At 43.6% G+C, this 27,385-nt stretch overlaps 1 protein-coding gene across 1 annotated transcript in view; it reads right to left on the reverse strand.

Annotated features, from left to right (window-relative positions):
- The window catches only part of ADAM12 (ADAM metallopeptidase domain 12), a 178,398-nt gene that overhangs the window by 15,999 nt on the left and 135,014 nt on the right, over nt 1–27,385 (reverse strand). Inside the window, exons 12-15 of the mRNA XM_002190169.6 lie at nt 14,088–14,265; nt 9,121–9,210; nt 7,639–7,834; nt 46–154 (exon numbers count right to left, since the gene is read on the reverse strand). Coding sequence (XP_002190205.5) covers nt 46–154; nt 7,639–7,834; nt 9,121–9,210; nt 14,088–14,265 — 573 coding nt within the window. The remainder of the gene's footprint in view (nt 1–45; nt 155–7,638; nt 7,835–9,120; nt 9,211–14,087; nt 14,266–27,385) is intronic.

The raw sequence follows: 27,385 nt of genomic DNA on the forward strand, positions 1-27,385 counted from the left end.
CCCTCTCCCAGCACCTGATGCTGTGTTTGCAAGGAGAGGCCCTACCTGGGTTCACATTTGGCAAAGGAGCTCTTGGAGTCTTTCCCGCAGTTGCCGTAAGGGTCTCCGGCAGAATTGACTCTCTCAAAGCAGATCCCAGGAGCGGGTTTCGCACCTGAAACAAAACCTAATCAGAACTCTCATCTCATACAAGGTGTTTTTAATAATTTCCTTTGAGCTCTGCTGGTGCTTTAGGGGAAAGGGAGGATGTGAGCTGCATGATGATGAGGCAACAAAACAGCGGTGCTGGATCCGCATGCCAATGGAAGAGTTTGGATGGGTGGGATTGCCAGTGTTTGTCTCTGAGCAACAGGCAATGCAGAACTCCTTCTCTTCCAGGATTTCTCAAGGTCATAACCCTCTTGCCAACCCTCCTAGGACACAAAAACTTCTAGCTAATACTAGACAGACAAAGGCCAGCTGGAAAGTTGACTAGTTGACTTTCTTCTTTTGCAGGAGTGCATGTTCTAGTGAGACCCCAAAGAAAATTCTTTTCAAGAAAGGCCTGTTTGACTGCAAGAAGACAACAGAGAAAATCCAGTTTTAAACTGGGTGTAAAGATATGAGGAGCTGACATGGCAAAGGGAAATGTGCTGCTATTAACTCAGGCTGAAGGACTGGGGAGAGGAAAGGAACCCATCCCACGTTAATCCTCAGGACATCCACTCCTGAGAGGAAAGACTGACATGGAAGAAGAGGCATTTCTGCCACAGTGGTAGAAGTGTCCAGATTATAACAAATTATGGAATACCTTCTAGGGGAAGATGCATCCATTCATCTGGAACATTGAAGAGGTGAAGGATCTGCTTCCCTGGTTTGACTGCTACAACAATTCATTAGTCTGTGTACTGGAATTTAATCCCTTTGTTCTACAGTGAAGTGTGGCTTTCATTTCCAGCCAATAACTGCTGCTTCTTGCAAGATTAAGAGGCCCTTTGTTTGGGCTCTTTACTACTCTGTATTTTCTTTCATGAAAGTAATTATCATCACCATCAAGTCACCACCAACATTTCAACTGCTCCAACAGGGAGACTGGCTTTGAGCAGAAAAGGAGCTGAGGAGAAACTCTGGCTAGAACTGTGATCAGAGACCTGCTACCTACATTTCTGTGCTTTTAACAGATCAGCCAAACCAAAGCAAAAAGGACTTGGCAGCAAGTGATGTGATAGCCCAAAGGCTGAGAATATCCCATTTCTACAGCACTCCTGATCTTACCAGAGACAGAACATTTCAACTAATGCTACATTTTGTCAAATGTTTTGAGCCTCTTCCAAGTGTGTATGCCTCTAACTGTGGGTAAAACATTGCATTTATTTAAGCCAGACTGAAGATTTAATGTGAAAGCCTTCAAAGAGGAAAATGTTCTTTTTTCCTTTTCTTAAAAAAAAAAAAAAAAAAAGGGGGGGGGGGGGGGGGCTTGTTAGATTCCTGGAGAAGAAAATGTAAATACGATTGTAAAACTTCCAGCCAGTGTGGATCTTTTCAGTAAAAACTCAGAGATTAAAACTTCAATTAATTCTCTGCATTTCATAGTCAGAAGCTTGACTAATGCTATATAGTGCTGAACAGCAATCTAATGCTATTAAGGAGAAAAATATTAAAACTTGGAGAGGCTTAAGATGGCACCCCCTTTCCTTCTAACATTTTTACATGCTGAAACTGTAAAATTCAGAAAGAAAAGCACAGAAGGAACAGAATATGAGCTGATGGTCCCCTGGAGAGAAGGACAAGAGCTTGAAATTCTTTGGAAGATTATGATCAAGCTTGCTGAGTTCAGAATATTTTTTCAAATCTGGAACTCTTAAAAGGGACTCACACAGAATTCTTTCAATTCTTTTCCATTACAGTTCAAGCAATAATAATAATAATAATAAAATCAACAAAAGCACCCAGACAAGGTGCTGTGCAGAAAAAGCCGAAGTTAAATTTCCATTTTTTAGCATGTGGATCCCTCCTCATCTTTCCAGGGTGGGCACACTCACTGTTCACCTGGAGGCAAACATTACCATGTGCATATTCTATAGCAGCTTTGGAAGAGCTGGGGAGAGAAGAAACATTCTGGGAGCAAGAGGCCGAGGAAAGCTGCTTTTTCTAAAACTGCTTTTTCCAGACCTGCTTTTTCCAAAAATGCTTTTTCATCCACATGGGCAAGGACCAGCTTGTGCAACCCTGGCTGTGTGCAACTGCTCTGGGTCTTGTTTTGGCTGGGAGTCTCAGCCCAGCTCAGCTGATGCCATGGAATTGCAGTGGCTGGAGGCTCCCTTGGAGCTGTGCAGCAGCAGCCCAGAGCCCAGACACGCTGTCCCCTCAGTGGTGTCCCCTCCCAAAGCTGCCAAAAGCCAAATGAAAGCTCAAGTCCTGTGCTCTGACTGTGAGGGATGCAACAAAGGCTTATTCTAAAAATGGCTTTCAAAAGGGAATGCATCCACTGAACACTGAGAGAGTTTAAGGTGTTTCTCTTCCTCTTTCACCTGATGGAAGTTTTCTTTGGTGTGGCTGATTTTTTTCCTGAATTCAGAAGCCAGGCGTAGCAAGATGATGGAAAGCAGCCCCCAGGAAGGAAAACACATCTGCAGGGCTCAGACACTGAGCTTTAGCTCCAGCTAATAACGCTTGACAAGAAAAAGGATCTCATGGAGCACAAAAAAGCATCCCCCTGCCAGGCTGGGAGCAGTCTGTGTGTGAAAACACCTGGTACCCAATGATCATCTGCAGCCTGGAAACCAAAATCCAGCTTCCATTTCTGCCTTTGCTATCCAACCAAGACACGCCATTGCTTGGGATTCAGATGGCTGTTCCCTCTCCCCACTGGCTTCTCGCAATATTTGCACTTTTTTATGGATGAAAACATATCAGAGTGTAAGATGCTGAACAGATGGAGCTACCAAGTTAAAAGGAGGTTTTCAGAGGATGCTTAAGGAAGAGAATTGTAATGTTGTGTTTCTGGAGGAAACCCATTTATCACGACTGCACCACATAAACTGAAGCAGAAAGTCCTGTCTTCCTCTATTTTCTACCTCTGCAGGCAGAAGGCAAATGATTTGTGAAGGATTTCTGGTGGTTATTAAGTGGTTTGAGCTGGATGAGCAGAGTTTATTTCACCTTGCTATTGGTAATTATAGTATCATGACCCTGTAATTAAGGTCCTGTCAGCCTTTCCATGCCAAGCCTCATTCAAGGGATGAAATCAGCCCCTGGAAGCTGCAGAAGGTCAAAGCTCACCACTGCAGCTTGGAGCCTGGAGAGTATTTGGGTTTTTTCTCCAAATGTGTATATTGATGAGCCCACTTCTTTCCCTGTGCAGCCGCAAACAAATAAAATAATAAAAAAAGAGAAGTTGCAGGGCACAGAAATGCTGTGTCATTTCAGACCTGCTGCCATAGGAAAACACCAAGACGGTCTCTGGAAAGGAATGAGGGAAGTTTCTGACCATGGTGCTGATTCCATGCACACGAGAAACATCGTCTATCACGCTGACAGCAGCAAAGGAAGATATTTCAGTTCAGTTCCCAGCTGTCTGTGGGTGGGGAGAGGGGAAGAAAACAACCTCTGAGTAACAGGCTGGAGTTCTGTGGCTCAGGCTGTGCCAGCCAGCACCACGAATAACTGTGCAAATAAATATAAGCATAAAAACCACAGTTCTCTGTCGTGTGATCAGCTCATTAAATTTGTTTTTGCTGCAAAGCAAAAGTTCCACGAGCTGCCCTTGGCCTCTCTCCCCATCCTGGTGATCCCTGTTCTGTCTGGGCAAGAGCAAGATGGGGTTGAGCATTTTTTTTTGCATTTAAAGAGGATGATGTCACCACCCCTGAGAATATTATTTAGTCTCTTTCCCACCTCCAGAAGAAAAAAAGCCTGGCCATAAATTTGTGATGGTCAAAATAGTTTGATTTCACTGAATTCAGAAAATTGCAGTGCTTAGACAATTGGCATTTTTTCAAAAGCAAGTCAACAGTGGTTTGGTCAGATATCTGAGGTGGGCAGCCCATTTATTTTATATCTGTAGGGTTCTACCTGGCAAAACCTGCAAAGTTCTCACACAGTAACAAATATTGACAACTACATTAAGAATGCTCCTGCCTAAACAAATGGCCAACTCCATGTGGCACATTTAAATGTGTTCTAATTATTAAATCAATGCCTGCCATTGGCTCCCCAAAATAATTTTTCCCACTTGGGGAAATTCAGTGAAACAAACTGACAAACTTCCCTAAAGAATCATTGTCTTTTCAATGTGGAAAAAGCCATGAGTTTAAAGTCGAGAATCTTCTGTTCCTTGGCAATCAATGATTTCTCTGCCTTGAGCAGCCCTGTCTGTGTATCTGTTTCTCCTGGAAAATGCCAGTGCAGTCACAGCCACCACACAAAGCATCACCACTGCTGTCACTGCTATCAATAGGTCAGATCAGTGCAATCTGATATTTTTGAGTATGGACCAAAAAAAGGTCAGCAGCAGTTCCTGCTCCCCAAGGATAAAATGTAATGAATTATGGAGAGAGAGAGAGAATAGAGAACTCTGGGTGTTCTGGGAGCAGACTGGAATCAACCTGGGCTCTGAGAGGAATTCATGGCTATTTTCAGAGATTGTCCCAGGAGCTCCTCCCTTCTCCTTCCCACCAAGCTTTCCATGCAGATAAGAAAGACAAAAAAAAAAAAAAATCCTCTATTTTATCTGAAACACTGTTGAGAGTAACAAAAACATCCCCAAGGAAATGCAAGTGCTTTTCTGGAAAAAAGTTCCTACTGCTCAGCCTAATGTAAACAAGCTCTGACAGTGTTCATCATTTTCCTTTAAATAGATCTAAAAACATGAAGATTGACATTTATCATTGGGCTTCTGGACATCTGTAACCTGATGAATAAAGAAAGATGTACAAGGAAAGACATTAGTAAGGAATTCAATATACCAAATATTATTTTAGGAAAAGTTATTGTATTTTGTTCTGCATGGATTCCTCCTACTGGGAAGAAGAAAATAAGGAGAGAATGAAAATGAATTGTAATATGATTTTTCTTTAGAGGGGAGAATTTTTTTTTCTAAATCTATTTCACTCCAACACAGGCAGTTGTTAAAAAAAGTTCTAATCAGACACAACAACCTGGTCAAAGGTTCCAACGTATATTTTTGATACAAAATCCATAGAAACCATCTTAGAATGTCAAATTGTCTCTTTGTGCTGCAAGAAAATCTGCAAAGACATGTAGTTTTTTTAAATCTGTACCATTATATTTTTCTAACTGGATGAGCCCCCCACCTCTCTTCTTATTTCACCCCAAATCTGCTCATACTTCAGCCAGATGTGTGATAGAGCAGTGGGTATTCACATCCCTAGTCTTTAAATCCAGAATATAGGCATTATTTGAAGTGCCCAAGGCCAGCTAGACAGGGCTTAGAGCAACCTGGTCTAGTGCAAGGTGTCCCTGCTCATGGCAGGGGATGGAATGACATGATCTCTAATATCCCTTCCAGCCCAAATCCCTCTGGGATTCTGGGGTTATTTTTAATTTATACTTCCAAAAACGTGGCAAGAATTACGATTTTTGGTACAGGTTTGGTCACGTCCCATCCTCCCTATTTAAAACCCTTATCCTTGGGCCTTCCCAAGACAAAACCAAAGGATATTCCAGCCAAAGTCTGTTTGAGCTCTGTTCTTAACACAACATCTGCCCCATAAACAGACGCCCACAGCCTGGAGCCTCCATGCCCAGCAGTGCCCATATCAAACAGTCCCAAGAAGGAAGGCAGGAAGGAATAAGGGGATCCCAGGGCTTTGGTGGAATTGCTGTGTTAGGAAGCTGACCTGGCAAGGAACTGGAGCAGCGCAGCTCCCTGACCTTTAGAGGAATTTTTCTCAGCCACTGAAACAGCCTGACCAAGTAACTTTCCACGGCATGGGAAACTGGTTCAGGAGGAGATTTTGCTTTCTACAAGAGAAAATGCCTCTGTATCCAGGGATTAGAAGTCCCAGTCTGACTAAGGCTGGAGGCTATAATTGTCCATGGCTCTATGAGCCCATATCGACTCTACGACGCGCGTGGGATTCGGGTCGTGCAGCACAGGCACGGTTTGTTCCACGTGAGGAGTTCAGTTCTGAGCTGGAACTCCTCCTGAACGTGTTCTTACACCCACATGGCCAAGCTGACCCTCTGTCTGCACCACTGGGGTTGCTTCTTGAGATGCTTTAATGCTCTTTTAAAGAGAGATTGCAAAAAGTCCATGTTCTCTGGGAAGGAAACAGATAAATTCTTCAGTAGTGTTCTGGGGAGGGTTTTGACCAAGGGAAATATCTGTGTGCCATTATATTGATACAGAAATTTTGGAGCAGAGTTAGAGCTATTGAATTGAAAGAGGCTGAAAATATTAGTTTAAAAGAAATAATTACACCTATCTCTAAGTAATGCTTCTCCTTAGGAGAGGTAAATGTTTTTTCAAATTTGAGATAGGTTAGAGATGCTGAAGGAGACATGATTTGGATTCATACCAAAATGCTGAGTTAATACTTGCATTTCAGTGGAAGGGTCACTGGACTTTATAGAAAGGTGAACAGCTTTCTTGGGACAGATGTTGAGAACAGCTCAAGAACTCATGTTACTAGATTTCTGCAAAAAGGGAGCAAATTCCTATGGGAGAATAACCCCTTCCTGCTTCAGTGCACACCCTGCTAAAAAACACTGTCAGGAGGCAGTTTCCAGGTGACACCAGTTAATAAAATACACACAATGATCCAGGAGTATCATGTTAGTGTCAAAAGCTGAGCCCTGGCTGGGGATGGAGCAGGCACATCTGTTTTGCAGATGAGCTGTTTAGAGCACAGGAGGAAGCTCACACAGCAGCCTGAAAAGGGCTGTGATTTCAACCTGCCAGGAGCATTCAGCACTTTGTGGGGTGACATCAGGCCACATCAGAGTCAGGAGGAAATGATTTGTCTAAGTTCACCTATCCATTTGCAGCGTGTTGCAGCACGAGCCTCGTTACTTCCTACTGCAAGAAACGAACACGACAGCAAATCAAGGCTGGAATAAATCACCCAGAGATTCCCTCGTTATTCAAATAGCTACAGAGTGGTGCTGCATCTTCCAGATCTTTATTCCCCCTCTCAAGCCTCTGTCAGACCTGTGTCCCTGTGCTGGTGATGCCTTGTGCAGGCTGCCCTAGAGCAGAGGCTGGGCAGAGCTAAAGAATAAAGCAGGGATTTATTAAAGGATCTCCTCCATGGATCCACCTTGGGCAGCACAAAAGCCTAGCCAGGACCACACACAAGATGAACCAAAATGGTCCCAAAATGAATGAGTGCTCAGGGAGTCTCTCACTGGGATTAATTCTGCTCTATTGGCACCTTGGAGTTCATTGTCCCATTCCAGCTTTAGCCCAGGCAGTCCCATCCTGCTTTTTTTTCTCTCTCCAGCCCACGGTGTTTGTGCTCCTGGGCTGAGATTTGGATCATTTGTCCTTGGTGCCCAGCTGGAGCAGGAATTGTTTTGTCTCTGCTCTGTGCACAGAGCTCAGCATCCCCTGATATGAAGCTCAGATCCTCACACTAGAGCAGTACAGAATCTGAAAAATAGAAAAGCTAAACCTGAGGCACCTCTGGCACTCACCTGGGCCCCAGAGGGTGATGCACTGCTGCTCGTGGGTCTGGCAGATGCCATTGTAGCAGTAGCCATCCACGCCGTGGCACGCGTGCCCGTCGTGCAGGTAAACGTTGGCCGGGCACTGCGGGCTGGCGCCCGTGCAGAACTCGGGCAGGTCACAGGAATTGCTCGACTCTCTGCAAGAGATCCCCGCTGGTTTGAGCTGCAAAACAAACAGAACTTCAACAGCCTGGGTCAGCCCTGCAGCACAGGAACAGATTTCCCCACTGGAAATCTTCCCAGCTGGCTGCAGAGGACAGGGCAGGGATTGCACAGCTCGGATTTGAGCCATGCTGGGAGGCTTGGGCAGGCAGGAGGGTCGATGAAGCTGCACACACATGGCTCATGTGGCTCACAGCAGAAGGCAGCCCCAGCCCTGATGTTTGCAGGTGGCTCCTCCATCGTGTGAACACACAAACTCTGGAAAGGAGGACCTGGAGCACTGGGCAAAAGTCAGATCAGAGACCTTTCCACGCAGGGCAGCTGATCACAAACACTGTGCTGTGTTAGGGCTCAGGAAGCCACCAGCCTACTTGACTATGGATTCAGATGCCCAACAATTCCCAGCTTGAAAGGTTCAATTCAATGATCTTGAATCGATCTTGAACGTTAATGGATCTGTGGAGTCACCATTTCCTCATGGAAATGTTGTTCTGATGGGCATCAAGATCTCCTCAAACTTAATTACAAGATTAGACCAGGTAACTGTTTGTCCTGTACTGATTTCCATGGAAAATGTTATTTTGTTTTTGAACTGATGGTGGAACATGCCAGTCTGAACATTCACATTTCAACAGCAGACACAAAAGTTGGGTGTGCTCTGAGAGAATTTTAATCACATTGCCTTTGGTAAAAAGCAAAGGACACGAAGATAGATTGATTTTGCTAAAAAGCAATTCCTGGCCGTGGGGATCTCTTGCTGCTCCAAGCTCATGGATCGCCACAGACAACCTGCTGAATGCTTTATTAGCCCACAGGCAAGGGATGGTCTGAGAATTCAAGCAGGTAAATGCCTGTGGTAAGTTGGCTTTTATAGAGTGTTAGGAGACCATAACTGCTAATGATTAACAGCTAATGATCTGCTATTAAATATACATATGCTGTTGATAGGATTAATAATTTAAGAGCCTTCCCCCAAAAAACAAGTGTTAAGCATTTAATGACTGCTTGCCGTGTAAGAATGAGAAAAAAACTTCATGAAAAAGAAGTTTTGCATGAGCAACTGAAGTGGCCACAAAAAGCACAGAGACAATTTAAAAAATCTGTTGATCTGCTCCTTCAGTAATTTATATTTTGGGAATTTTTTAATTGCTCACATGACATGCAACTGCCTTAATGCTTATCAATACCAATTTCCTTATCCTCCATCATTGCTCACTGCACTGAAGCAGGGAAAAATGCAGAATTCTGCCCTCCCCACCCCAACCAGAGCCATTTCCCGTGGTTCACCTGGCAGTCCTGGCAGCAGAGCCCATGTGCACACACTGCTCCCGGCTTCAAGGCACAGGTGGTTGCATTACAGCACCGGTTTGTACATTCCTGCATGGATTTGGAGGGTAAATTTAGAGCACTCACAATGAACTGTAAATCAAGAGGCTGCCTATAAGCTCTGCCAAGAAAAGCTGGGCATGAAATCATGAATTATGCATGAAATTCGACAACCTGATCCAAACAGCCTTGTCTGCCCTCAGATTCAACAAGCCCAATAAGTGTAGTAAAACCAGAGGAGCTGCTGAGGAGGGCTGGTTTATTCCAGCTATGGATCTAATCCCAAATATCACAAACAACCCAAGCACGCTGACACCAACCCTGACAGAGCACCGGGGGGTTTTATTTCCACAGGAATCAGTGGAATGCTTCCACTGCCTCCCAGAGAGGATCCAGGAGCTGGGCTGCTGCTGCTGAGCATCACAACCACAGCTCTGTTTTGTGCTAGCTGCTGGCCAGGCTCCTGTCTGGATGGAGGCTGGGGCTGCCACAGAGGAAGACAACGACACGATTCCATGTAATCCCTTATCAGAGCACACCAGTAATAGAGCTGTGAGATATGGAATGAGCATGAATCGCAGCCTCACTCACTGATACATCCCAATTTCACACTTGTGGATTAGATGGTGCCGTGTGTGGGCTCCTGCAAACTTTACTGTCAGTACAACGAGCTTGTAAGGAGCCTCAGAAAAGAATGGATTTGTTTTTCCAAGATAATGCTCACAAGCTGCAAGTTACACCAGCTGAGCTGGAATCTCATCTCTCTCACAGAAATAGCAGCAGATGAAATTGCTCTTCAGCTGTGTTAAGTCTGTTTGACTTAGCAAGGGATCACTGACAACAGAGGGAACACAGGAAGAATGAGTGGGTTAGAGTGATGTTCACAGCCTCTTGTTACTTCCCTGGCTTCTGAAATCTTCCCAACTGGAAGGCAGGGCTAGCACTGACTCACCAGCAAAAAAAAACAGGAGGATTCTCAGCATTTCACTGTTTTTTAGGTATCATCCTCCTGGATGTACAAAGCCAACTGTGCTCTGAAGCAGAGGAACAACTCCCTGCTCCTATTTTTGCTCACCGGAAGGCAGCAGGCTACAGAAATATTCCTGTGCAGCTGCTGCATGTCAGCAGTAACATTCCTCTGCACAGAAGCAGGTTTTATAAATTCACCTCAGAAATAATCTGAGATAAGCATGATGGAGAGTCAGACCCATTGAGATCCTTCTGAAACAGTCAGCTGCAATACCCCATCCTCTGGCCCCACAGCAGCATTCAGCATTCCACAGGCAGACTGGGATAAAGACACAGCTCTTGGAGTGGTGTTTCAGCAGCCTCTGGTATTTCCAATTGCTACCTCACTTATTGCTCATTGTAGGGAATGAGGTTGGTAAATAGTTTTTGTGCCTGGGCTATCGAATTGTCAGGAATGATTTTAACATAAACAAGTGAAAAAACAAGCAACGCTCACCAGGCTTTTGGAGGGTGGAGGCTGCCACCTGAAATTGCTGCTGTGCTGGAGTTTACTACTATTATTATTATTATTATTATTATTATTATTATTATTATTATTATTATTATTATTGATAACAACAGCAATAATGGGAGGAGGTCTCTCAGTGTGGCTCTCCTGGCTCTTCAGAGGAACCAGAGCAGCCCAACCCCAGAACAATTCCAGCACCACCTACGTGATGTCAGGCTCTGTCCTGTGGTTTCCCCCTCTGTTTGCTAAGAACACAGGACAGACCCCACTGGGTCAGCCCATCCTTTGTCCTTGTGTCCCCCTGAGAGCAGCCAGCAGATGTTTAAGGACATTGACACCCTCCCAGTCTCTTGCCTTTCCCTTTGCTTTCCCTTGGCCCCACGGCATTTTTGGCCTGTAAGAGTCAGAGTGAAGGAACTCACAGGTAAGCAACACAATCAGGGGAGCAGCTCCTTCTGATTGTTTGAAACCTGCCATTTTCTGACTTCATCTGCTCATTTCTCATGGGGGACAATCTCTCCTCTCTCATCCTTTCCATTCCCTCATGATTTTATCAGCTTATGCTGCATTTTCCTTCATTTTCTTCTTTTCCAGCCAGAGCCCTTTCAAAACTTTGAACCACCTTATTGCTTTTCTCTCAATCTTTTTTTCAATCTCTTTTATCCTCCCTGGGATCAGGGAGGGGTAGGGAAAACCTGCACAAGCAGTTTCAGGTGCAGCAAATTTATAGAGATCTGCTGGTGCTTTGTTTTGTTTTCCTATTCCTCTCCTAGTACTTTCTAACAGCCTATTTACCTTTTAGACCACTCCTGAGCACTGGGCTGACATTTTCACGAGACTATTTATTGCAATATGAAGTCTTGTTCCTCCATGGTCAGAGTCAGCTCAGAGTCCATCATCTTCTTTGTGTTTTTGGAATGTGCATCACTCCTCAGTGAGTCCCATTTCTCATCTTAATGCCTGTTCCAGCTGCCTCAGAAGGTTTCTCTGCAGTCCTTCACAGCCAGTTTTCATCTTTAGCAGCCTAACTAATATCATCAGCAAATTAAAGACTATTCTTCTTCCCAGGCTGTTTATGAAAATGCTGAGTTGTGTAGTCCCAGGACTCAGGGATACAGCACAGCAGATCTCCTGCCACTGCATGAAATGGGTGATTTACACCTGGTTGTATTTTTTATATTTTAACCCAATTTTTGCCCATGCAGTTTTCTCTCCTTTACAGCTGCTCAATCTCCCAGAGAAGCTTCGGTGAAAGGTTTGGTCCAAAGCCTCTCTGAGCCCCTCACAGGCTGCAGTGACAGCCCTGTCCCCTTCCATCCACTTGTTGAGCTCTTCAGAGCACTGTGATGGATTTGTAAGACAAGATTTTGTAAGAGAAGATTTTGTAAGACAAGAGTTGCTGGCACAAAAGCCGTGTTGACTCGTCCCTGGCATGTCACAGCTGTTTGGGCACTCACTCCTAATTACATTTGCAAGTAATTTGTCTGACTTCTGAGTTAGCAATTTGTAGTTTTCTGTTTCTCCTTGCAGCTGGTTATAAATGACACATTTTCATCTTTCAAGGACCGAGGATTTTTACTTCTCATCATTCTTATATCTTTCTATCTATAATTTACATTAACCCTCCTTCCACAGACACAGCAGCACATCAGGTATTTTTGGTCATATAATCTAAAATTGTTAGGATCATAAAATCTTAGAATGGTTTGGGTTTGACGAGACCAAAAGTCATCCAGTTCCTCCCCCTGCCATGGGTAGGGACACCTTCCACTATCCCAGGGTGCTGCAAGCCCCAGTGTCCAACCTGGCCTTGGGCACTTCCAGAGATCCAGGGCACTCCCACCCTCACAGAAGAATTTAATCCTAATTTCACTCATTCTTGAGATACTGCAACACCATGGACAGAACTCAGCTGGTACAAATGACAGGGCAGTGAGTTAGTAACTAATCACACAGGTTTTCTGGAACCATTCAGGTTAGAGCAGTAAATCCTAAATAAATTTAATTGCAGGCAAGCTGCATTTTTCCCCAACACAACTATAAAGGCAAAAACACAGAAAGAAGAGGCAAATTACGGCAGTGCTTGCTGACACTGAGTGGCTTTGACTTGAAAAGGTATCAGTAACGTTCAGAAATGAAAACAAGAGAGATAACAGGGTTAGAAAGACATTTGCAAGCTGCTTGCACTCTATTGACTTTAAACAAGGAGATAAAGCTGCTTCCTCCAACCTTGTTACCCTCAAGAGTGAGTGAACTGTCAGGAAATCCTCACTTGGACAATCCCAATACACTCCATAGGCAGGATGCAGCAATATCTTGCTGCTTTAACTGCCCCCATCTCTTTTGTCTGTAGGTCCCTATTTATCACAGGAAACAAATCCCTGATCTGCTGCTGCCTTTAATTCAGATAATCAGAGAGAAGTTCAATAAAGCCAATGAGGACAGGATGTAGAAGGGATAAGGATGCCAGCTCGGATATTATTTGACCCCCAGGTTTTGCCTATCTCCTGCTGATCCGAGCAGTCCTCTGACACATTCACTAAAAAAAATGGAACAATCTTTGAAGCAGCAGCAATCTGTTTGGGAGGCAATGAAGACAATTTCTGTTGGGAGGTAATTGGCTAGAGGGAAACAAAAATCCTACAGTGAAGGAGGGAAAGGTCTTGTACCTAAAAACTGAAGCTGCAATAGTTATATATATATATATACATGGATAGTGAGGCCCTGGCAAAGGGTGCCCAGAGCAGCTGTGGCTGCCCCTGGATCCCTGGAAGTGTCCAAGGCCAGGTTGGACAGGGTTTGGAGCACCCTGGGATAGTGAAAGGTGTCCCTGCCCTGGCAGGGGGAACATGTGATTATCCTCATGGTCCCCTCCAACCCAAACCATTCTGTGATTGCACAGTTTCTATGGTTATACTGACATAAATATAAATATAAATATCTGAGTGGGTTCTCATTGGTGGAAACAAACCTTCATGCACATTTGCTTGAGAAATTCAAGCCAAGTTCCCAAATTTCTTTTGAGTTTAGCTGATTAGCTAATGCTGAAAGGAACTTCTAGGAACTTCTAGGAACATGAGGTCATGGCCAGTCTGCTGGACAAGCCTGAGTTTGTTCTCTAAGGATGAACTGAGCACATTCTTAACTCAAGCCCTGCTTAAACTTCACCCTCTCAAATACACTCGAGACTCCCTGCACTTCTGAGGTTTAAACTGATGGGATGGAAGCAGAGAAGGCAGAGCTTTGTTTTACCCCAAACACACCAAACCAACCCTCCACTGCTCTGCTTTACCCCAAACACACCAAACCAACTCTCCACTGCTCTGTTTTACCCCAAACACACCAAACCAACCCTCCACTGCTCTGTTTTACCCCAAACACACCAAACCAACCCTCCACTGCCAAAACCCTGCAGGCAGGACATGAGCAGAACGTCCCAGGTGGTTCTTACCTCAGGCTCCCCGCAGTCACACTCTTCTCCATCTTCCACGTAACCATTCCCACACTTCTGGCCACCAAAGGACTCCTTGACTTCAGGCAGGTTAAAGAGACACATTCCCACTCCTTTCTCCAGGCTGTTCTCCAGGTCCTTTCTACTGCAGCTGCTGAAGACCATGGGGAATGGATAGCTGGAGAAAACCCACATGGAGACAAAAGGAAGGTTGTTATATAAGATGAAAACCTCTCTCTCCTGTCACACTGGTGATATTTTAGCACATTTGTGCCTTAACCAGAAGACTGTGTTCGCTTTCTATCACACAGAATTGAGATACAGCAATTCACTGTGAAATTGAGCTCAACCCATTAATAATAATGATAATTTCTGACTATGAGTAAGGGAATTTCCACATTTTCACTTCAATTTGTAGCTGCTGTTAAGGATTGGAAGCGTTCACATTTGGAATTCCTTCTCCCTCTTTTGCTTATGGAGTTATAATGCAAATTATGATTATGAGCCTAAAGAAATGCTGGGTTTGCAAGTAGTATCCTGAATTTGCAGGACTGCAAAAGATCCTAATTCTTCTTGGAAAATTCAGCCTCAAATGGCAAATTCCTTCATCTTGCTGTGCAGAATGGTAAACTTCCTGCTCTTTTCAGGAAAAAAAAAACAACAAAAAACAAAAACGACTGTTACTTGATAAGACCCTGCTTCTGCAATTCATCAAAGCTGAGCTTGGGAACTGCATGATTAAAGCAAAGATAGTTCTTATTTTAAAACAGCAGGACTGTATACTGAAAATATTCCTGTTTGGAATTCCCAGTGCTGAGTGCAGGTCAGGCCCTGCTGTGCAGACACCTTCCAGCTCCCACTCCTTTTGCAAAACACCCAAGGCAGAGAGAACAAAATACTCCCACGCAGTACAAATACCAGCAGGTAACTGGTGCTTTTCTCTGGCAGAATTCCATTTCTGCTGATGAATGTTTGCAGTTTGCCTCACAGATGAGGGACCAAGTGACAGCAGGGCCTGGATGATGGCACCGGGTCCTGGATGCCTTAAGGAGCTGGAGTAGATGGAGCTCAGAGGAATAAAGTGGAAATTTATGGAAGAGCTTTCAAAGGCCACACCCTGGCAGTGCCTTGATGGCTCCACGATGGAAGCAAAAGAGCTTGGTCATGAGATTTCACATTTTTATGAGTTTTAGTCCATTTTTTTGTATACAGTAGTTAAGTGTCCAATTAACAGCTTCCAATGATGAAGTTTCATCCTCCTTTCTTGCTTGCTCGCCCTCCTCTTTTCACCTTGTTCATTCTTTGGGCCTGAAGTTTGAAGAGATTGTCCTTGAGTCTCCAGCTGGAATAGGATTGTTTTGTCTCCACCACCCCATGAAAAGATCCTAGTGACACTTCATACAAAGCTAAAGCTGCACACCAAAACAGAAGAGAAAAACTCAAAACCCAAGGTATCATCCTAAGGGCTGCTGTGACAGGGCCGTGCTGAGATGTCATGGAACAGTTTGGGCTGGAAAATGACTTGGAGACCATTTAATTCCACCTCCAGGGGCACCTTCCACTATCCCAGGGTGCTCCCAGCCCTGTCAGCCTGGCCTTGGACACTTCATGTGGCTGCTCCATCCACCCATGCCAGGGCCTCCCCACCTTCACAGGGAACAATTTCCCCAAAAAAATCTCATGCTCACCTTGAATTCCACTAAATCTCTGTCACAAACACGGTGTCAAACAGCTTCTCCCCTCAGACTGATACCTCTGTCACTCCCTGGCCCAGCAGTAACTCAATATTTCAGCAGCTCAGGAGCCAACCTGGCAATTTCACTTTACTCACTGAGTGCTTTGTGTCACCCACGTGTTATTAGGACTTATCTTTGCAGACAAGCAAGGTAACAGATAGAAATTCTGCACTGCTGAACTTCAGACTTCCATTAATCTCCTGGTGTTTCTGATATCCTCAGATGAAAAGCTTGTTTTGGGAATGATGATGCCCGTAGGTCATAAAAAGGGATAATTTCTATTAAAAAGAAAGAAATGTTTGGCAACTACAAATGCAATAGAGCTTCCTATGCTGACATAAGGAAGTTAATTAGGATCTTATAGAAGGTTATGGATACATTACAGAACAGAACATATTTTGTGTCTAGTTAAAATTACCTCTTTTACAGTTTCTTTTGCAATAAAACAGCCAGCTCATTGGAAAAGAACATAAACATGAGTCTGAAGAAGAAAATAATTTTCCAATATCACTATAGGGCTTGTCAAGTTAAACTAAACAGTTTTGAATTTCACTGACATATGACTTCAGAACGCTAATAGCCATCTCCATGTAATAAGCTGATTGCTGGAACATATCAATGTTTCAGCAGAATGACAGAGTCTAAGATAAATAAAGAAATTTCAGAATAGCAGGAGGTAGGAGCCAGGCTGTTAGCTGGGCCCCAAGGGAGGACAGGGAAGGTACTTGGAGTAATGGAACAGAAAATAAAGGCTCTTGGAAAACTACTGACCATTCTATATTGAGCAATTGGAGATGTTCTTAAGAGGGCACCACAAACTTCTGTCCTACCCTCAGTGTGCCTGAGAAGAAACCTCACAAAATTCTGTGTACGTGACTGTGAACGAGTAAATGGGTGCACATTCCTGCCAAACAGCAGGAAAAAACAAAGAAACCCAGATACATCTGACTGATAAATCCTGGTGAGGGCTTGATCAGACAGGGCCCTCAAATCAAAGTGTGAATAAATGAGCACTGCATCAACCAGGCAAGATCTGCACTTCAGTGGCACAGGTTTGCTTTGATACCCACGGGGGTGAGACAAGGAGACACACACCTCACAGGCAATGAAATCCATCCAGGAGCATAATTCATGCAGATTTCCATGTGACACTTCTCAGGCACACACAGATCACGAGGACAGCTCACCAGTCAAAGCTGCCACTGTTTTAGGGCTGCTCCTTTGCACGCCTGGATCCCCAGGATCATTGCATGGATGTGAGCTGTGTCTGTCCATCAGCAGGAGGGCAGAGTCCTCTCTCTGTGCCAGAGGTGAAATTGTGCCATTGCTGATGAATGAGCTTTATGTTTCCCCCACAAAAGGAACTTCAAGCTGTTTCCTATTTTGGACTCAGAGGTCCATTCATCTTCTGGCTTTTCCTGCTCCTGATGCCTGTTTCCTCAGCTGACATCAGTGCAGCACATGATACATGATGACATTTCCTGAAACGCTTCTTCTTTACCAAGTAATCCCCAAATAAAGCAATAAAAACCCAGAAATAAACCCAGCTGGTGGAAACAGAGAAACTTCAGGGTAACCACACCATGCAAGAGAAGGTCCCACATCAATTGGTGCCAACTGGTATTTCATTGGAAACTTGATTGATCTTTAATGTGATATTCCCATACACAACCAGTCTTTTTTATTTGACCAATAAAGTTCCATGTAACAGCCACAGCACTTGATTGTTGTGATTTTAGGCTGTATTTTGTCTGCCTTTGCAATTTTAAAGCTGTTTCATCAGAAGAATGAAATGCCTGGCAGATGGGATGGGAAGGGAAGTCACAGATATCAGATGTCAGAGGCATTCAAACCAATGTTTGAGTGATCTGGAGCTTGTGAAAAATGCTGAAGGAATGGTGATGTGGAAGGAATTAATCCTCTGAACAAATGCAGGAGCTTCTTCCCATACCCTGTAAAGAGCCTTCTGATCTCCCTGGAAGGAGCTGCCTTAGGGTGGGAGAAGGAAATGGGGTCTCCACAGTAAAGTCAGCCCTTGACCTGTCTCCAAAATTTCAGTGATACCTAAATAGGAATGTTTGTGCTTCCTGTGGTAGCTCAGACACTTACTCTGTTGGGAACCAGCTCATAAATGCCATGAGAGAACATTTCAGAGGTAAAAAATTCATCAGCAGTCTTTATACTCTATTCATCTTCAAGACATTTTTTGTTACAGATCCTTATATTTTTTTTTTACAGTTGGAAAGAGAAAGGACACTTTAGTCCAGCTTAACTCTTATTCCAAAATGCTGTGCCCCATGCATTTTTTACACTGTCTGGATCTGTAGATTTAATACACAATGGATCATTTTGTCAAACCGTTCTGGCTGTGGCTACAACTCTACAGAACTCAAATTGTTCCCAGCACTTCCATCAGTCTCCTCAGTGGCTTTACAGCAAGGAAAATCACTGCAGTCTTTCTGCCCCTCTTGAATCCACAGCATTCCTTGGTGTCTCCTTGGTGCTTAAAAGATGTGGTTAATCCCCAGCAACAAATATCCCAGTTTCCAACAAAAACAGCTTTGCCTGCTCCTGCAAATAAGACCTTCACAATTGTCAGAGGATCCCTGGTAATCGATTCCTTGGGAAACAGAGCCTGGGCTTGTCCCATTCATTTATATTTCAAGTACTCCAGCCCTGCAAATGCCAGGTTCCTTTAGGCAGTTCTGCATTTAGCCTGTATTAGATGGCTCCTTCCATTAACTAAGTGAAGTGGCATCAGCACTCTGTCAAGTCCCATTTAAGAAGAGAGGATTCTTTGTACCAGCACCTCGTTGCCCAGCACAGGCTTCTTTTCTTTCCCCCCCCACCTTTTTTTTTTTTTTTCATGAAATATAAAAGCTCATCTCCGTCATCTCCATTCCAGAGGAATTCCCCTTCCTCAGGGGCTGAATGACAGGAGAGTACAAGCACAGAACTGAGCCACCACCCCAGAAAATTGCAGGCTGAGGAGATGAGGCATTGAGGGGAGGCAGTGGTGCTGATCCTGCAGCTCGCAGCAGATCCTGCACCTCCTGCACTGCTGCCTCTGCTCAGGCTGCTGGGATGTTCCCATTCCTGTCCTTCCCACTGCTCCACCTGGAACATGCCTGGAGGCCACTGGAAACCCAAACCTCTCCAGCTGCATTGTAGCAGCACCTCAGGAAAGCTGGAATTCCTCTGGTTCCTCCAAATCCTCTCTGTCCACACCTCAGGACCTGGGTCCACCTCCCCTGAGCTCCCCCACCAAAAACCACCACAGACTTGTCTGCTTCCCAGCCACTCAAGGGGTAACACAATGATTCTGGGAACTCTCTATCCATTGCAGAGGATGATAAACTACAAGCTCACCATATCCTGAAAACATTTTGATTATTATGATTATCACTAGCCAATCTCACTTTCTATTTCTTATTCAATAGCTGCTCCTATTTGCTAAAGGAACTGCATTTTTCTGTCCCAAATATTGGTGTACACACACACAGACACACTATATATATATACACATCTATTTATAGGGTTCATTTCTTCCAGTTCACATCACAACCTGATTATTCAGCACTATGGCAATGTTTATACAGAACCGTTTACCAAAAGACCCTGAAGTGTTTCACAATTATTCACTCAATTAAAATGCACAAGAGCCCCAAAGAGCTCTGTTAAGTACCACCAGACCTCTGTCCCTGAGGTAATATGATAATTGGAGATTATATTAATTTTAAAAAGGACATTTTAAATTTTTTTGAGCATGCTTATGGAAACAACTTTTGGCTAATTTCCAAAGGTGCAGAAAACTGGGACAGAACTTTGCTCAGAATTCCTGAAAACCCAAACCTGAGGGGCCGTATCTGGAAAGAGCTCTGGCATCAGCTGTGCTTTTTAGGACCATGAAGGTGCTTGAAGGCAAGAGGGGTGCTGAGTCAGAAATTTCCCTAGTCCAAGACCTGAATTTCCAACATTTTCCATGACAACACCTTGAACTGACTACCACAGTGACTTTGAGATTAAAAACTATGAATATTTACTCTCCTTAATCTCCAAATTTCCTGATTTTTGGCTCACAGCTAGAGGGGATGAGCAATGTAGACTTTCTGGATCATGGAGAGGTGAGTTTGAGCCCTCTCTTGTTCAGACTCTGGACAATGCCTAACACAGAAATATGTGAGTTTTCTGTTGCATATCCCAGTTTTACATAGGAACATAAAAATAAGGGTGGGAAGGGGATTAAATTAAAGAATAAGGGATAGGGTTGGTTCTGGTAATACAGGTGTAATTAATTTTTCCATGGAAAAATGGCAGCACTATGGGGAGTACCCCAAGAATAAACCTCTAGGAGGCAGAAACTCGAGCAGCATGAATGTTTTGAGACCTAGGGAGGTGTTGATTTCAAGGGACTGTGACAATTTTCCAGCCTCCTCTAACTCCTGATCTAATTGACGTAATTCTTTTGCACTCAAAAGCATCTCCCTTGGTTTTAACCTTCTAGACATTATTACTGCTCTCCAGCTTTTGAAAGCAACTTTTTATGGGCTCCTAAGAGAGATGAGCCTACCAGAATAAAAGTGAATTTGCTATTAGATGACATTTTTTGACACTCCAGCTCTTCTGTACAGCAAGTATGTTAATGAATTAGTAAGCATAAAGAACTTCACAGAATTAGGTGTCAAGCAGGAGATAAAATCCAGTTTTCTTTGATATTGAAATAGGTGTTCAAATACTACAGATCCCTTCATGTATCAAGTTCTGTCACTACACCTTATTTCCTACACCTCACGCTTTAGTAGCAATTGTTTAAAATTAGACAAGTGCCATAATGTGGAAGGGCTTTTTAATCTATTAATTAGACAAGTGCCATAGTATGGGAGGGGTTTTTAATCCATTATTTAAACAGTGTCTTAATTTCTAAGTACTTTGGAGGGAGAAAGGCACAAATGCAGTTTTTGACCCCACCAGCACAATAAAGGGGGAGCTTAAAGGTACCTGCAGATTGTTTCACACCTAAAGGTTTTGCAAACAGCAAATTGGGAAAATTAGGAGGAGGGGGGAAACTGGAGGAGCCTTTGGGCTCTTGGAAGCAGCACATGGCAGAGCCTTGCCCAAGACTTCAGTCCCAGAGCTGATGGGGCACATCTTTTTCAGGTGATTTGGAAGGATTTAGCTAAAAATGTAGAGTGGTTTTATCTACAGATAAAGTATTTAAAGGGGAAGTTTGCTTCAAAAGGTAGAGGATGTCTGACAACTCATACTTATTTTTCTAGCCTATTTTTCACTCCCTTGCTCCTCTTTTAGAGTTTTAATCCCTAGAGCATCGATAAAGTAGAGCAAGGAATTGGGCCATGTAGTTAGAGATGACATCAAAGCTCTTCTGTCTGGGTTCATGGTCAGTGACTTCAAAACAAGCCCAGAATTCTCCTACAGCTTTTGTCACGTTCACTCCATGGTGGCTGCTAACCCTTCCCATAAATAACTGGGAATATATCACACTGCTGGTTCATTTAATTGATGTCTGCTTGGATGCCTTGTTGTGCTACAGTGGAATTTCCAGGCTTATTGGAAAGAAAGCCTTTCCAAGGAAATGTTTCAACTTTGCACACAATTGCCTTAAGTTGGTTTTAATTTCCTCCTGGGGATAGTGCAGATTCCCAGAATGAATTCCTGCAATCTCCCTTCAGGTGCCCAGATTGGATTGACACAGCCCCAGCTGAGGCTTGACCTCTCCCATTACACAGAAGGTGAAATTTGAACTACCTGGAATATTCAAAAAGGCAGATTTACAACGCTGAATGTGGGACTTGAGGGCAGAAAGCAGCGACAGAACAAATGCCTGGATGGTTCCCAAAAATCCATTCTGCAAGGGAGCAACACTTAATGGCTTTATAGAGTATAGACTGTTGTGGCAGTCACAAAAGTGCCAAATAAAACATTATTAGCAGTTACTTTCCCTTTGACAAATAGATGGTCAGAGAAGTTTTTTTCTTGGAGGAGAGGCCTGTTGTGACTTTCCTTTGTGTTCTGGGGGTGAAGCAATACTAAACCAATTTATCACCCCTGACAGGATCCTGACTCTGTGCTGGAGTTATCTGCATTGCAAAAGTTCCATGGGAATTGAACTCAGACAACTGTTCTTCCTGTTGGAAACCAGACAGCCAAGGAAAGGAGCTGTAATCAGTTTGAATTTGCCTCTGGCTCATCTTTTGCTCTGTTTCCTTTTAGACCACTACCTCATTAATAAAAACTTGCTGCATTGCTGAGAGTTCAGGTTTCACAATCTACTGCTTAGAATTTGAGGCTAATCCAATGCTGACTACAGGAAAAGTCAAAAAGCAAGGCAGAGCAGAGGGAGGGATGAAAAGGCCAGGTCAGGTCTGGTCCCAGGCTAAGGAAAAGCAGGATGCAGACACCCTGTGCCTGCCAGCAGCTCCCAGCAGAGAAGGAAAATCTGGATAAGGAGCACAAGCAGAGTGCCCCAGAGTTTAAATTTTGTCACACAAAACACAAGATCCTCAGCATGTGACGAGCAAATAAAGACAAATGGTCCAAACCAGCGCTGAAGATCAGCTTCCTGCTGATTTCTGATTAGGGAAAAGGTGCTTTGGTTAGTTCTCAACATGATTTTACAATCTGCTTTTGTTCCAGGCAGTTACATTCTAATTTTCTCCCTTGAAAAACCTTGGAATTGATTTTTTAAAATGGGCCAGGAACAGACAGGAATGAAAAAAAAAAAAAAAAAATCTGACTTTGGGAATCAGATTGATTGAAAGACCAATCATTAAGAGGGTACTCAGGCTCAGGAGATGGATTTGGGTGAGGATGAGCCTGGACATCAGGTGAGCAGATCAAATGACACCAAGGTAAGGGAAGTGGACCCCAAATAGGGCTAAATCCAACCAGGAGAAACCCAGGCTAGAGAGAAGGGATTTCATAGGAAATCCTGAGTTGGAAGGGACCCACAAGACCCCTGGAGTCCAGCTCCTGGCACAGACAAACCCCAAGGATCAGCCCTCTGGATGGAGCACGTGGAGAAGCTCCCTGGGAAGAGCAGGAGCAGAGAATGAAATGCATGGAAATGCCACTTGGTGAGATGGAGGTGCTGGAGAAAAGAATCTGAGCCTGCAAAAAGCTGGGAATAATAAATACCTGGGGGACAGGCTCATATTGATTTCACTTAGCATCTGTACTACCCGGGCTCTTAATAAATCAGGACTCCAAGACAGGAGGATCATGGCTCAATTTTTTGTTCTTTGGGAAGATCCAAAGGAAAGATAAGTGAGGATAAACAGTGCCAGAAATTAGTCTGAATTCCCCCAGCATTTCCACCTTCCCTTCTTCTGTTATGAGAAAAAAGCTCTTTGTCCCATATCACCTAAAACACCTCAGATGAGTGGAAATGGAATTCTTAAAAAAACTAAATATATAATAACAAGGAATCATTTTTTCTACCTTCCCCTTTCTTTTTTTACAGAGCTGGAACAAAGAAAAATTAGCTGCCACATTGTATTTATTTCATTATTTCAAGCCATGAGGACAGGATGGATCCAGCCACGATCCAAGACTTAGGGATCCTTAATGAGCAAATTAAAACTTTCACTCACAGGAATGAAAGGCTTTTGAAAAATCTAAAAAAAAACCCCCAAACCCATATGGACCCTGATGAAATCCTAGGAGTTTTCCTCCCAGCTCTGGATTTCTCACCTGGTGGTGGCTGGCTGCCAGGGGTGGAGATGAACACAATTTCCATGCTGAAAGAGGCAGACAGAAAGGCTCTCCAGGACACCAAAGTTATTTCACCTCTTCATTTTCAGTGCCTTTACTCTAAAATAGGTGTTTTTTTATCTTAATCCATCACTGGGGCTGCATCATTCATTTGCAAAGGCTGAAATGGAGCCTCCCTGCCTTGCTGCCACCAGAGCCCCCCAGGAAAACGTGCCCAGCACTCTGTGACAGGCTTTGACTTCAGAAAAGATCAAGAATGACTTTGCAGGAAGGAATTGTCAGGGTAAAATTTTTAACATTTTGCACATCTATGGCAGGCACAAAGGCTCTGTGATTCCCATGACAACTGTGGCAAATGCAGCTGTGGGCACCACTTAATTACAGGGATTCAGCCTTCCAAGTTCACATAAATTCCTTCAAGTGCTCCTGGGCACACATGTTCAAAAAGGAGCTTTCATGTGACCTTAAGGATTTGCCCTTTTAGGTATATTTCCATTTTTAAACCAGGAATTTGGAATTCATTAACACCAATTAAAACTGGACGCTGGGTGCTTAATTCTCCATGCACTGCTCTGCAGATTTATCCCTGAAGGTAGAAAAGTTTGAGGTTTGTTTTTCTTTTTTTTTGGATGAAACAGAAAGCCAAGATAAAGGGAAATGTCCTGATATGATTTGTTCTCGTGGGTCATGGCACTAGCAGCACTGCAGGATAAAAATGTCCCTCTCAGAGCTATATTTCCTATGGATATTACAGCAACAAGACAAAAGGCAGCTGAGCTCTCTCATCCCAGCATCCAGGCCAGGAAAAGTGGATACATCTCGTGGCAGAAACCCCTGCTTGTCCTTAAGTATCTGCTATAAATAATCACACCAGGAATAAAATGTGTTTTCATTTGAGAAGTCACCTCTCTCCTTGTCAGCTTCACTTACAGCAAAGTCATGCTGTCAATCTGTGAGTTATCCTTGAGACTACACCAGCAAAGCCAATTATTTTCCCTTCTAACAGCACATCTACTGAAATGGCAAAGACTAAACCAAATAAAAAGCAATTATCCTCTTTATTTTTTTTTTTTGCCCAATAGTTCTGAGTGCTAATTATTAACAGTGACCCACTCCTGCAAAGAACTGGGAAAAAATGAAATGGATTTCGACCAATGCTACTAATTCTTCAATGCAGATCTTATTTATCACAAAAATTAAATCTATCTGCCAGGCATGGAAATTATTAACAAAAAGAAAAAAAAAAAAAAAAAAAAAAAAAAAAACCAAAAAAAAAAAAAAGAAGGCCAAATGCACTGCAGACATGGGGCTATTTGGAGTGAAGAGAAAGACTGACATAAATCTGTTCTGTAATCTCGTGGCTGTTTCCTACTAAAGGAAGGACCAGAATGCAATGTGCTAAATTACTGGGGCAGAGGGATATGTTGCTTAAGGTTTTTTTTTTAAAAAAAAAGCAGTTGCACTGCTGGCACAACAGACCTAGCTCTGTCACAAGTAATTTATTACATCAGTATATCAACTTTATTAAAAAAAGAAAAAGACAACAAAGAAGTCTGTCTTTGTGCCGAGCTCAGCTCAGACTGGTTTGGAAACATAAACAGCTTCGGAGTTTAATTAGAAACTGTTTACATCTGAAAGATAATTTCATTTTCCTCAAATTGTAACAGAGGTAATTCCAGATAGTTCTGCTGACTCCAGAGTTTAATGGCTCTAAGCTGCCAGACTGAAAAATGCAAAATGAGGTCTGAACAGCTGAAAACCGACTGAGAGGGGTCAGGGAATTCTGTGCTAACTACTAATGGTTTGATTATCTAACATTTAACAGCTCTGCAGCTACAAGATGCTGCAAGACTTCTACAAGAAAAAAAAAGAGAACCACTCAGTAGACTGAAGTGTCCTTTCCCACACTCTATTTCTGATTTCTTTCCCATTTCACTCTGACCTTTTGTCTTTTTTTAAGCTTTATTTATTTATTTGATTTTTTTTAAAGTCTGGAGAAGTGCTGAAAAAAGTGTTTTTCCCTTCAAGTTGATGCTGTTTTCATGGCATACCTGGCTGTGCTCTGGAGCAGTGTGCTGGAAATCTCTGGAGGGTGTATATTTTCACATCTGGAGACTCCAGTTCAGCCTTTGAATGACCAAAATGAGGGTGACCTTATGTTCTGCTTCCTTGAGATCATTTTTCAAAAAGGAGAAAAGTGATTGAAACTAGCAATACAACAAATGGCACAAGTGTTTAGTACTTTCCCAACTTGTCCTTAAGAGATTTTTCACTGTGTTTTATTTATTTAACTTCATGTTTATAAAGTAGTTAAATAAATATTTTTTCCCAGGGCAGTTCAAAAATCAAACAAAAACAGATGACAAAATAAGAAGGCTCCTCAGAAAACCCTTTAAGACCCAAACCCACTGAGCCCAGCAGCTCTCCAGGAGCCCTGTAAGATGCAAATATTCCCTTGAGCAGTGTAAAATCAGCACTGCTGCCACTGGCCTGCTTTTGATGGGCAGCCCTAAACCTTATTAATGGTAATGAGGGATCCTTCAGCACCATCAGAGTTGTGAACACTTTAATTACGGGGTGCTGCTCCCCCAGACACTGCCCTGGAGGAAGGGATGAAGGAGCTGCTGAGCCCCCTCAGCCTGAGCCAGCCCTGCTGCACTCCTGGGCAGCCAGGCAGAGGAATCCTCATTAATTTTCATCCTCCTGCCCCCAAAAACCTTGCTTTGCATTTGGGTGGTCCCATCACCTGGATTTTCACATAGCTCCCAGAATTGCTGCTCCAGGTCACCAGAGGTGGAAGCAAACTGCAGCACAGGAGCAAACCAGGTTGGGGTTTGGGTGCAGAGGCCAGTTTCTCTTCCCAAACCCAGATTTCCACAAGACATATCAGATGGTTTTGGGCAGAGAGCCTGGTCACAGACACAATTCACACACCTGTGACCTAACACTGAATGAAGGAATATTCACTAATCCAGGTTGTGACACCTCAGTGGCTCTGGGCAATTAGGTTTTAGCTTTTGTGTTTTTCAGGTTCTGAGCTGCTTTAATGTGTGGGTCTGGGCTTCATATCAGGTCATGGTGAGCTCTCTGCACAGAGCAGGGAGACAAAACAATTCCTGCTCCAGCTGGGCACCAAGGACAAATGATCCAAATCTCAGCCCAGGAGCACAAACACCGTGGGCTGGAGAGAGAAAAACAAGCAGGATGGGACTGCCTGGGCTAAAGCTGGAATGGGACAATGAACTCCAAGGTGCCAATGGAGCAGAACTGATCCCAGGGAGAGACTCCCTGAGCACTCATTCATTTTGGAACCATTTTGGTTCATCTTGGCTAGGCTTTTGTGCTGCCCAAGGTGGATCCATGAGGATATCCTTTAATAAATCCCTGCTTTGTTCTGTGACTCTGCCCAGCCTCTGCTCTAGGGCAGCCTGCACAAGGCATCATGGAGAAAATTCCAGATGCATCCTTGGAGCCCAGAAGTTTGGGGAAGAGGGAATTCTGCTGCTGGACTCCTGCAGTTACAGCTGCACCTGAATGCCAAAGCTTCTGTAACCCTGCCCTTGCACTGAGCACAAACACCAGAGAAATCTTCTAAGTCTGAGCCCTTAGACCAGGAAAATCAGCAAGACCTTCCAAAGTATGGAACAAGCATGAAATGGGAACGAGGGCAGGAAGAGAGAACAAACAAAAGCTATTTTAGATGTCTCTGATAATATATTTGCTACCACAGGAGCTGTCAATTGAGGAGAGCCAATAAAACCAGCTTTTCCTTGCCAGCAAAAAGGACTGTTTACTTACAAAAAAAGCACAAAATAAAGTGTGATGCACCCA

The sequence above is a fragment of the Taeniopygia guttata genome, chromosome 6 (assembly GCF_048771995.1).
Source record: "Taeniopygia guttata chromosome 6, bTaeGut7.mat, whole genome shotgun sequence".
In the NCBI taxonomy this organism is placed as follows: domain Eukaryota; kingdom Metazoa; phylum Chordata; class Aves; order Passeriformes; family Estrildidae; genus Taeniopygia; species Taeniopygia guttata.